This window comes from Panicum virgatum, chromosome 1K (genome assembly GCF_016808335.1).
Source record: "Panicum virgatum strain AP13 chromosome 1K, P.virgatum_v5, whole genome shotgun sequence".
Lineage (NCBI taxonomy): Eukaryota > Viridiplantae > Streptophyta > Magnoliopsida > Poales > Poaceae > Panicum > Panicum virgatum.
In genome coordinates, this window is record NC_053136.1 from 9,048,836 (window position 1) to 9,060,186 (window position 11,351).

General features: G+C 45.1%; 2 protein-coding genes and 1 long non-coding RNA gene across 3 annotated transcripts; 1 reads left to right on the forward strand and 2 right to left on the reverse strand.

Moving 5' to 3' along the window:
• Positions 1–1,823: 1,823 nt before the first annotated feature.
• On the reverse strand, positions 1,824–2,166 carry LOC120651172. Its single transcript, XR_005665974.1, has 2 exons — positions 2,103–2,166; positions 1,824–1,898 (listed from the first exon to the last, which is right to left on the reverse strand). It is a non-coding gene; the product is annotated as an uncharacterized LOC120651172 (long non-coding RNA).
• Positions 2,167–2,678: 512 nt separating this feature from the next.
• Positions 2,679–6,005, forward strand: LOC120683763. Its single transcript, XM_039965868.1, has 7 exons — positions 2,679–2,787; positions 3,012–3,803; positions 3,930–4,087; positions 4,705–4,866; positions 5,006–5,167; positions 5,262–5,486; positions 5,592–6,005. Exons 2-7 carry the CDS (start codon positions 3,407–3,409, stop codon positions 5,655–5,657), a joined length of 1,170 nt encoding a protein of 389 aa, XP_039821802.1. The 5' UTR covers positions 2,679–2,787; positions 3,012–3,406; the 3' UTR covers positions 5,658–6,005.
• Positions 6,006–7,758: 1,753 nt separating this feature from the next.
• LOC120651173 lies at positions 7,759–9,227 on the reverse strand. Its single transcript, XM_039928580.1, has 2 exons — positions 8,948–9,227; positions 7,759–8,838 (listed from the first exon to the last, which is right to left on the reverse strand). The coding sequence occupies exons 1-2, from the start codon at positions 9,078–9,080 to the stop codon at positions 7,787–7,789; spliced, it is 1,185 nt and encodes a 394-aa protein (XP_039784514.1). The 5' UTR covers positions 9,081–9,227; the 3' UTR covers positions 7,759–7,786.
• Positions 9,228–11,351: the final 2,124 nt, after the last annotated feature.

The window sequence follows — 11,351 nt, forward strand, 5'->3', positions numbered from 1 at the left end:
GCCAAAAGGGCTAAATTGCAAAAATTACGGCCGGCGCCCCGCAGCCGGGCGGCCAGGGCCGGCCGCCCCGCTGCCGGGCGACCGCCCCCCAGGGACCTGCGCGTAATTTTCTCCTTGAAATTTTTTTCACAAATGCCCCTGCCGGGCGGGCAGATCCCGACCGCCCCGCGGCCGGGTATATTCCTGTAAATTTTCAAATCGAAAATATATTTTTGTAAAAAACAAAAACAAAAATAAAAAAACCCGCCTACTTGGGCATTGTTACGGACCAGCCCAACCTCGAAGACAAACGCGCTTTCAATTTAGTTTCATACTTATTTCCATTCAAGTATTTTGGGCTGGGCTTGCATATCCAAATTCGAGTGAACACCTCAATGTTTCGATGGCAAGCAAATTAGCTCTTGTTTGTTCGACGAGCCTAGCTATATCCTCCGCATTTTTTTGAATTTATTTCAGAATTTTCTGACATTATGCTTTAAGTGGTAAGCGACGTTTTCATCGACAATGAAGTGCCAATGGTGACTTCGGGAATCTCCAAAGCTGCCGGCCCAGTCCTTCGGATCTGCTTATAGGAGTAGGGTTTGCGTACATGTGTTCATAAGAGTGAGTGTGCGTGCGTGTTGTGAGCGTCTGCGTTGCACTGTGTTCTAAAAAAAACTATATCCCACACAACTGAGCATTAGGAACGCCAATTGAAAACAATGATATTTTTTCTTTCTTGAAACGTAGTACAGACCACGCTTTGTATGCTGTACATTATCAATACCTTAGGAAAAACTGGAATATATTGATAGAAATTGAGATTGACAAAACTGGTCCTCCGCTGTGAAAACAATATATCGTAACCCCAAAATTCGAGTATTTATGATTATACACTAATATAAGTTGAAAAGTAATCCGGACGAGTAAATTCAACCTCAGCAAACCTAACTAAATGAGCTCTTAAGTGGGAGTTGGAAGTCATAGCTCTTGACAACCCTTTCTTTTTTAGGTTGTGCTTAGTTCGCAAAAAAATTTGAATTTTGATACTGTATCACATTTCATTGTTATTTGACAATTAGTGTCTAATTATGTACTAATTAGACTTAAAATATTCATCTCGTAAGAAACAGTTATACTCTATAATTAGTTATGTTTTTCAACTGCATTTAATGCTCCATACATGTGTCCGAAGATTCAATTTGATAAATACTCTAGGAAAATTTTTGGAAACTAAACATGGTTAAGGCCTTGTTTAGTTTTTTAGATGTAAAATTTTTGAAGCATAAGGACACACATTTGAACTATTAAACGTAGACTAATAACAAAATAAATTACATATTTCAATTTATTAAGTCTAAGTAATCTATCATTAACAAATGTTTACTGTAGCACCACACTGTTAAATTATGATGCAATTAGGCTCAAAAGATTCGTCTCGCAATCACTCACTCCGTCCTCAAATGTTAGCACTCCTAGCATTTAAAGTCAAGAAACATTCATAGGGAGAAATTACGCATGTGCCCTCAGTTCATCAATAGGGCACTCTGTGCAAGCGTCCAGCACAACCAGCATTAATGGAGTACAAAAGGCATCCCACGCAATAAAAAAAGCACATCCAACAACTCCTTCAGCACATTCCAGCACTGCACTTTTCACATGACCGCCAAAATTGAGGCGCCAAGTTCAAAGAAACAAAAAAGCAGCGGCACTATATAACCGTGTGGACCACAAGTTCCAAAAGCAACACAACTCCACACCTCCCTCCAGCAACTCCACGCCTCCCTCCATGGGTCTGGACCTCAACTTTCCACCAACAGATGATGAAGAAGATGACCCTTTTGGAGGTTTACTTCATGGCCAGGACCACCCACCTCCTGCTGGAGCCTACCCCATGGGAGCTGCTTATGGAGCACCATCTTTGCACCTCAACATGGCAACATATGAACCAGGTTAGACAATTTATTGGACCATTACATACAGTTTTCATGCATCCATACATAATTATGTTGTGAAAGGTTATCAATCAGGAATGAAATAAGAAAGTCAAGACATGAAACTAATGCTTGAGAAAGTGAATTCTGATATTTATGTTGGAACTACAACATTAATCAATACTCCACCTTATGTCCTTGAATGGTCTTCCTTTATCATCAACATAAGCTTCATTTATTTTTATCATCAACATAAGCTTCATTTATTTTTATCATCAACAGTACATGAAGAGGATGGGTTCATTGCACCTACAGCAGCATCAAACATTGATTTAAACTTTGCTTTGGAGGAAGAGGAGTCAGGTACAGTACATGCAAGGATAAGACTATCTCCAACCGTGGAAACCAAATAACGATACAGGCCGTGTTTGGTTGCAGGTTGTAAAAATTTTAAAAAGGCATCTTTCTATATTTGAAGTACTAAACATAGACTAATCACAAAAATAATTACAGAACTCGTCTGTAAATCGCGAGACGAATCTAATGAGCCTAATTAATCTGTCATTAGAGGTTATTTACTGTAGCATTACTGTAGCAATTTAGCACCTAATTACATCCTAATTAGGTTCCATGCAGGTGCCGGGAAAAAATTGGAATTTTGATTTTGGGAACCAAACACGGCCTCACATTCTTTGTTTTGGGTCATGCACACAGTAAATGGGTCGAGGCCAAAAACTCAGCTTCTCCAAGACTCCAACAGCAAACCGAGCCTTGCGCCTGCCTCCCCACCGCCGACGACGGCACAGCGCCGGCGCCCTTCGCCTCCCCACCGCCGATGCAGCAGGTCGCGTGCACCTCCTCCCCCACGCAGCAGGTCGGCGCGCCTCCCCTCCCTCCCTCGTCACACATCAGGATGAGCCTCCGCCTATTCAATTTCTTCCCCTTCCTCTATTATTGCCTCCTCCACCTTCTTCACCGCCGGCAGCCGAAATTCGTCGTCTCCAGCAAGCGGTTCTCCAATTCCTCGCACGTACAGCACCCCCTCATCCTACTCGACCCATTCCGGTCCTCATCCTCTGCTTTCCCCTCTTCCCACAGGACCCCCCCTTCGGAGCTCCGCCTGTTCGTCGTTGTCGTCGCGAGGAGCGCCCACGCTGCCGCCCGTCTCGCCTCCTCGCTGCCATGGGGACCACCACAGCCCCAAGCAGCCCAGGTAGGCCCGGCCAGGGGGAGCTCGACCCCGCCGGCCAGGGCGAGCTCGATCCCGGCTCCTCCTCGCCGCCAGCTCCTCCGCGCCCCGCTCTCCACCGCTGCCGCCCTGCCAGCGCTCCCCGCCTCGACAGCGGCTCCCTGTCGCGGCTGCGATTTGGGTCGAGGAGAGAGAGCGACCCATTTGTGGGTCTCGGGTGCTGTAGGTCTGTTCCAATAGATGCCATACAATTTTTTACCTTTCATTTATTTTTACTGCGCACGCACTCGATCCGCCGGAGCCCATGGAGAAGCCGTCGCGCCGTCGTCGTCCTCTCCTTCCTCCGCTCCCTCTCCGTCTCCATCGCTTGACTCGCTTCATTCTCTCCCATCCCCGTCCTGTGCGACTGCGACTTGGGGAGAGGCGACGCCAGATCCGGCGCTCTGCGCCCATGGGGAGTTCCATCAGTAAACTTAAGCGTGGCCGTTCCCGTGCCACCCCGCGCCGCACTTGTCAAACCCTAATCTCCTCGAGCAAGGTTGAAGCTGCGCCAATGTCGGACAGGTGCGAGATCAGATCCGATGCCCATCCCATCCAAGGTGCATCGGGCGGTCCAGGGCAAGTTGCCCAAGTCTCCAATCTTGAGGCGACGCACAGAGGTTCATCTTCTCGACCGCCGCTGGGGCTTTTAAAGTTCCCTGGTAATGATTCGTTATTTGAGCATCTTTTCCTTTGGTTTGCTTAATTTCCCTCTACCGTTCACCACATTAACTGTTTTTTTTTGCCCCTTCAAATATCCTCTCGTGGCTTCCCGATGGCGAAATCAGATGAATTCAAATTACTGGAAATGGACAGGCTACTTCCTTGTGACTTGAAAAACACAAGTCCACCTGCCTTGCTGCAGTACGATGCCTACCTTCACTGGTTTTACAACTCTCATAGAGGTCCTGCTCCTGTTGCATCCCTTGCTGATACTGCCTCCGTGGTAACCCACTCAATTCTCTGCTTATCTCTATAAAATCAGTACAAAATTGCTGTGTCGGGTCACGAAACTATTCGAAATTTGTAATTCTTTTAAAGAAATTATGCTAAAATTGTAAGTCTTGGATTTGCCCAATACAAATTTACTGCTGACTCTAATACATGATTCATACCAACTATAAGTGCTAGCAAATATGATAACTATTGTTAACGTACTTTTGCGGACACTGGATGCAACCGTGTGATCCATTTTGTGCCAAATAAATAGGAAACAAATAATTATTATTAGACTGTCATGAGAAAAGCCCTATTCTGGTACAGTCAAATCTTCCAATGCGGAATACTCTCTGTACAGACACCTCCAATCCAAATGGGGCTTCTCTATGAAACAATTCGTTGGGTATTTTCACCTTTTTAAAGCGTTTGAACCTATGTCCAGCACTGTTGCTTCTTTCATTGGGCTGAATGCTGTGACGCTAACTGCAGCGCCCACGAGGCTGTTTTTGTAATTGCTCCGCAGCTTTATATGCACAACAGGATTCACTTAAATTACACCATTTGTCATTGAAGTACTTATTGGGAATGATATGCATAAGTAATGATGGTTTCTTTCTTTGAAAGTGTTTGGAGAAGGAGGATAGCATGAGATCCTTGTGGGTTGCTTCACATGCCTATTCTAATACCAATGCTGGCACAGTGGCTCATTACATTGGTACCTATTTATGTACTGCGATTGAAGAAAAAGGTGAAATAGAACATCCATTTGGCATTGATGCTGCTGAGGTACATCTCAATCTCTTGGCTGTTTATTTTAGTTTGACTGATTGATTACCATATTGATTCTGTGTTAATGATTGAAAGAGAGGCTCACTAGTTTCTTGTATCGGTTATTTGCCCCGGAAAAAAAATGATGGTTTCAAAGTGTATTGCTATGGAAGCTGAGTTGATATCTGAATGGTTGAGGCATGGACGCCGTATCTTTTCCGATGATGAGTTCACCTTGTGCAATAACATCCGCACTGTTGCCGCTAAACTTTTTATTTCACGCCGGAAGTGGTCTTGTCCTATTGCTGCTGCCCTTCTGGTGCGTGCATGCCTGCCTATACCCAACCACATTCTGGTACACTTGTCTGATGTTTGTTTTACATGAGTTTGATCAATTTAATTTGCTCCATCAGGGTATCAGAAAGGAGGCTGAGTGGTTGATTAGGAACTTGAAGCATAATTCTGGTGGTTCCATTAGTACCTCCATGAAGATTCGACAATCTGCCTTAAAGTTTGCGTTGGAAAAGTATGGTGAGCTTGAACCATATAAAAATCAGGAGATTAGTGAAAGTGAAAGTGAAAGTGAAATGTCCTCTGATAGTGATGATGATGTCGCTGGAATCGAAGATAACTACATGGTATGGTGTATGTTCTGGAAAAATATGTCTTGATTTTTTTTTTTTTTGCAAAATGGAGTCTCATGCTACAGTTGACTCACATGTATGATTTTGGTTTCTTGCCAGGGGGATTGCTGTGATGAAGACTACTTGAAACTTTATGGTTTCTTGCCAGGGGTATTGCTGTTTTGAAGACTACTTGAAACTTTTATCGATTAAATGCATGCTGAGACCAAATATATCAGTTGTTCTCCTTTGATGAATTTCTCTAGGACAAACTATCTCTGATCTTTCTTATGCTGCTGTAGTGGTCTAAGTCGTCCATTATGCAATGAATTTTCATTTTCTTTAAGCACAGTTATGATGCAATGAATTTTCATTTTCTTTAAGCACAGTTATGTCTGTTATTATTATTGAACCTAGGTGTTGGAAGTGTTATGGCTGTGCCAACTGGTATAGAAGGCCACTAATATTTACCATATTAGTGGCAGGTTGGGCACCATATTTTTCTATGGTTAATTTGTTCCATGTCATTGCAAATGTGCCTGTTCAGATAAAATGCCATATTGCCATTACCATTCTTCTATTTATGGCCATGTCACTCAAATTCTACAAAACAGGGCACTCCCAATGTGTGTTGTGGTAGTATCTTACGCAATTAATAGAGGTATTTTGGTGGTTTGGAGCATGTTTAAGGGAATTCCCTATGCATACTATGTGCTATTTGCACACGGGTGTCTTCAGTGCAAACGAGGCGAAGGAGATTGGTCAATAGCCGTCTATTCTCACATGTTAGAAGACATCCGTCGTGTTGGTTATCCTGTCAGCCATGGAGATGTTATGTGATCAAATGATTTATCTGCAATGATGTACTGATCCTTTTAACCATCTGTTGTGTTATAATTTTCTGCGAGCCGTGGAGATATTATGTGATCAAATAGTTTTTCTTCAATCCATCTTTTGTGTTCATCTTCCTGTCAGCTATAGAGATGTTATGTGATTAAATGATTTATCTGCAATGATGTACTGCTCCATTAGATAGCTTTTAAATTTATTGATGGAGAAAAGTACAGTATAATTTAATGTACGGATGCTAGTGTAGATGGTTCGTATTTTTCAAAATTTTAGTACTGATGCAATGAGCTCCCAAGTTTGCTTGTATCCCTGAATCTTTTAGGATTTTTCTGATTGTTTAGAGCCATTTTTGTTCCTTGAGATTTTCTACCCCTTGACTCCCAAATAGCAGTAGGGAACACCCACCTGGAGGGGGAACCCATTGGAGATCTTCCCAGGGTTGCCATGCCCTTGCTTGTCCAAACTAGGCCTAAAATGCTTCAACAGAGAGCCGCAGCGTTGTCTAGGAGTTTGGCACAAATAAACACTTTCTCACAAAACCGCACATAACACATGCTGCATTTCACTAAACATACATTTTCTGTAATGAAGATCACATGATGAAGCTCCCCACCATCATTTTAGGAAAAACGTTACTTCTCATCCAATGAAATAAGTAATATCATCAATATGCACTGTTCAGTTGTTGTAGCATAGTTATTTCTGGACAATACTCCAGGAAAGATAACAAATGCACTGCATAATTGATTGTTTAATTTGTGATACTTGGAAGCATGATTCTCGCCAATACATTTGTCTTCCGTTCAGTGGCCATTCACAGGCACCATTACGAGAGGAAAAAAAAAGCTTGAAAATCATCTCAGCAATTGCATTCTTTGACCTACACGACTGTGAAGCGCTTTGCTGCAAAGAAGTCATCACATTTGTTTTTTTTCTCTCCAAAAAGTGCAACATCTTTTCCATTTGAATCAAACCAAAACAGATACTGAGTGATTGTAAAAATAGTATCTCCAGATATAAAGTTATACTAGTTTATTTCGAATATAGTAGATAAATACATGAAAGGCCAAACAGGATATCATCAATCTAGGATACCTTCTTTTCCTCTTGCGATGAAATGAGCCGAACCATCTAACGCTTATACCTCGTCCCTTCACCCAGCTCATCAACATAAGGTTGTTGCAACGAATTAATTTTAAACCGTATGTGTATAAAAGAAACCACGTGATTTGATTGAACCTTCATATTTGAAATCGAACCCTTCCCAACATTTTTCATGTTCCTGTAACCGCCAGCTGACACACAGAAACAAAGGCCATAGAGAAATATTGACTTGAGTTCAATAAAAGGACAATAGTGCTCAGCAGGAAGCTCCAGGCTGCAGTAACAAATGGCAGGTCTGCAGCTACTGTAAATTTTCAATATGAAGGCATGTCAACATTGTATATTGAATAAAAAAGATGAACTCAGACTGCAAACTTCCAAAAAAAAATATAAACGGATTCATTCTTTAGTGAGTTATACAGATTTGAAGCATAGCTGAATCTCATGTCGTCGCTCCTGGTGCTGTAGAAGGAGCTGAAGAAGACGAGGAGCGTGCGCGCGGAGGCGGCGCGGAACGGCAGCACGGCGCGCCTGGCGCCGCCGCTCCCCGCCGACTCGTACGCCACCCTGGCGGACTCCCGCCCCGCGTGGGCCTCCACCGCTAGCTGCCCGCGGCAGGCGTTGCCGGCGTCCCCCACCGTGAAGGACAGTGCGTACCGCCGCCCCGGCACGGTGCGGATCACCTGCGCCACCGCGCTCTCCGTCCCCGCCAGCAGCTCCACGGCGCGCCGCCCCCGCGGCACCGCGGCGCTGCCGCCGTCGACGTACCTGACGGCCTTGAGCGACTCCACCATCCACCCGGGCAGCGGCGAGTGGTCGTCCACCACCCGCGACGGGATCAGCACGCCCCACTTGGTCCCCGGGATGATGTACGGGCCCTCCTCGAAGTCGCCGTTCTTCACCAGGTTCCTGTTGGTGCGGCGCGGCGGGTTGAGCGTCTTGATGGCGACGGAGTCGATGAGCGGGCCGCAGGCGGGGTCCTCGGTGACGCCGGGGTTGTGGATGACGACCTCGACCTCGCCGGCGGCGTCGGCGACCCAGGCCCTGGCGTACGAGTCCCACCCGTTGCTGCTGTACATGGTCTGCATCGCCAGCAGGCCCGACTGCCCGGAAGCCGAGACGTTGAGCTGCTCCGCCTGCGCGCACGTCCGCGCCGCGCTGAACGTCAGCGAGTAGCGCGCGCCGCGGGCGGCGCCCCGGAGCCGCTGCCGGATCGACGCCTCGTTGCCGAGCCGCACGGCGTGGGCGCCCTCCGGCACCACCAGCAGCATGTCGCCCTGCTTCTTCCCCGACGGGATGTACTGCACGAACCCCGACGTCCGCCACGACGGGATCGCCGACGAGCCCAGCACCCGCGTCCCCCGCAGCTGCGACGGCGCCGGCCCGCGCTCGAAGTTGCCGTTCGGGAGCAGCCCTGCGTTCATCAAAGATCAATCAGAGATCACGCCAAGAAACCTCACCCCCGGTCGCGAAGATCAAAGATCTCATCATCATCATCAAAACTTCATAGAACAGCGCGTTACCGTCAGTAATTCCGAGCGCCAGTCTGCACACTGTGCAGAGCAGCAGAAGCATCGCCGGCCCAGCCATGGATGACCTTCCCATCTTGCTCCGATCGAGACAGCAGTCGCAGCGCAGTTCGGCGCGCGGCCCCATGCGCGCGGCGAGCCCAGCGCAGGGAGATCGCGCGCGCCACGGCTCCGTTGGGCAGCCGGCACGGCACGGCGCGCGGCCCGCGGTGGGCGCGGGCGGAGCACGATGCTCGGGTTCCCGGCCTCGCTCGTCGCGCGGCGGCACCTAGCTACCGGCGCGTCGCCTCGCATGCACGTGCATTGGTCGATCATCTCAACATGCATGCCTTGACGTTACACGCATGTAGAAAGGTGCATGTTGACTTGCTTGAGGCATGCATGTAAGGTCAGGCTTGTGTCCACCTGCCAAGAAACTTGTATGAACAACCATTGACGAGCGAGACAAACCACGCATGCGGTTACCGGTCGCACGCCAAATCCTCACTTTATTTGTAGTCAAATTTAGAGAAGTAACCGTCTCATGATGATAGAATATGATTAGCTAGGTGTGCTAGCTAGGTAAGGCGTGCAAGTTAAGCTAGCCTGTCGTAGATCGTGACGATGATTATTATCAGGCATGGACTCTTCGTAGTGTCGCGACCGGTCTTTTGCGTGCGTGCTTTGAAGGCTAATGAATTGTATTTCTGCTAGAATTTGTTTTGCAACTTTGAATTGGTAGGCCATAAATACCCAAAATTTCGGGTTCATCTTGGATGTGGAAATTTGATGATTAATTAAGTTTCAACACTTGATCCTGCAGGAAGTGAGGGGGGAAATCCCGCGATCCAGATACGGCTTTAAAATTTCAAAAGGATTTGTGTTCAATTTTCTACCACGACCTTTGCATTGCATTATTTGGTGACAGTGACAGTGATCACATCGAATGGTGGCTTGATAAGTCAACAAATTAAACTAATTTTAAAAAAATACTAAAAACGATGATTGATCCGACCTAACTTAGCTACGCTTACGTATGGACTATATATAGTGTATGCATTAATTCGAGGCTACATCATATTCATAGTGCTTACTATATGTATTGTCCATGCAAGACATATCAGGCAAACATATAAACATTATTCAATAAGTACATGCAGCCAAGGGGAAAACTAAGTTCAAATTAATCACCACAATGAACCTGGAAAGGAGCTGCCAATGTAGTTAGCATGAACTCCAAATATTGAAGAATATTTACTTCTTCAGAAAAAAAAACTAGGGCTTATCTAAGAAAACAGATTTATAATGGTCGCATCATCAACAAACTAATTAAAAAACTTCTAAAAACGATGATTGATCCGACCTAACTTAGCTACATACGCTTACGTACGCATTGTCCATGCAAGGCATCACGCAAAGCATAGGAACACTCAATAAGTACATACAGCCAAGGGGACAACTAAGTTCAAATTCTATTTCAATCGAACATTAATCATCATAATGAACCTGGAAAGGAGTTGCAAATGTAGTTAGCATGAAGTCCAAGTATTGGACAATATTTACCTCAAAACAAAAACTAGGGCTTACCTAACTAAGAAAACAGGTTTATAATGGTCACATTGTTAACTTGTGCATAACACATTTTTTCGATTAAACACTACAATTCAGACACTCACAACGCGCACCCACCCACCCCTATGAATATAAGTATGCAAACTCTACCCCTATGAGTATCTATGAAATCACCACAATCACATCACCATCAACAGAATGTCGTCATTTACAACTGAAAGTACAACACCATTAAATTCTAAGAAATTCACTTCCACATGGACTCGAGCCAGAATCTAAGGTGTTACAAAGACTCCTGTAACCTACTAGGCCACAATTCATTCTGCTCTCCGTGCATGTATCTGGTACCTGTAAAGTAAAGTAAATGTTTTTAATCTTGATCGAGCAACATAAAGTAAACCAAACTCACCTAGGCTTCACTGTAAAAGGATGCTGTACTACCATTTTTAATGTCAGACTCTTCAATTTCTATACTGCAATCTGGAAATAAATACATATATACGAAAGAAGATAATTCAGATAACGTTGTTAGAAGAGAGAGCCTTCTTTTTTGAAAAAAAAAGAGGGAAATGTTCCGACCTCTGTGACTGCATACAACCAATATTCTTACATCTCATTCTCAACTGAAAAACTGGTCACAGATAAAGGTGAAGGTGTATGCTAAAGAAAAAGAAAAACTCAAAAGTAAAGTCTATTATTGTTTCTCCATCAATTGTTGGCAAAGATATTTAAAACAATGATCCCTAATACTTTCCATGCCCAACGAAGAACAGTCTTCTTTGACTCCTCAAGCTGAAGCAGGGACAGAAGTGCAGACAATACGCCCCCCTGAACATATTTGTCCATT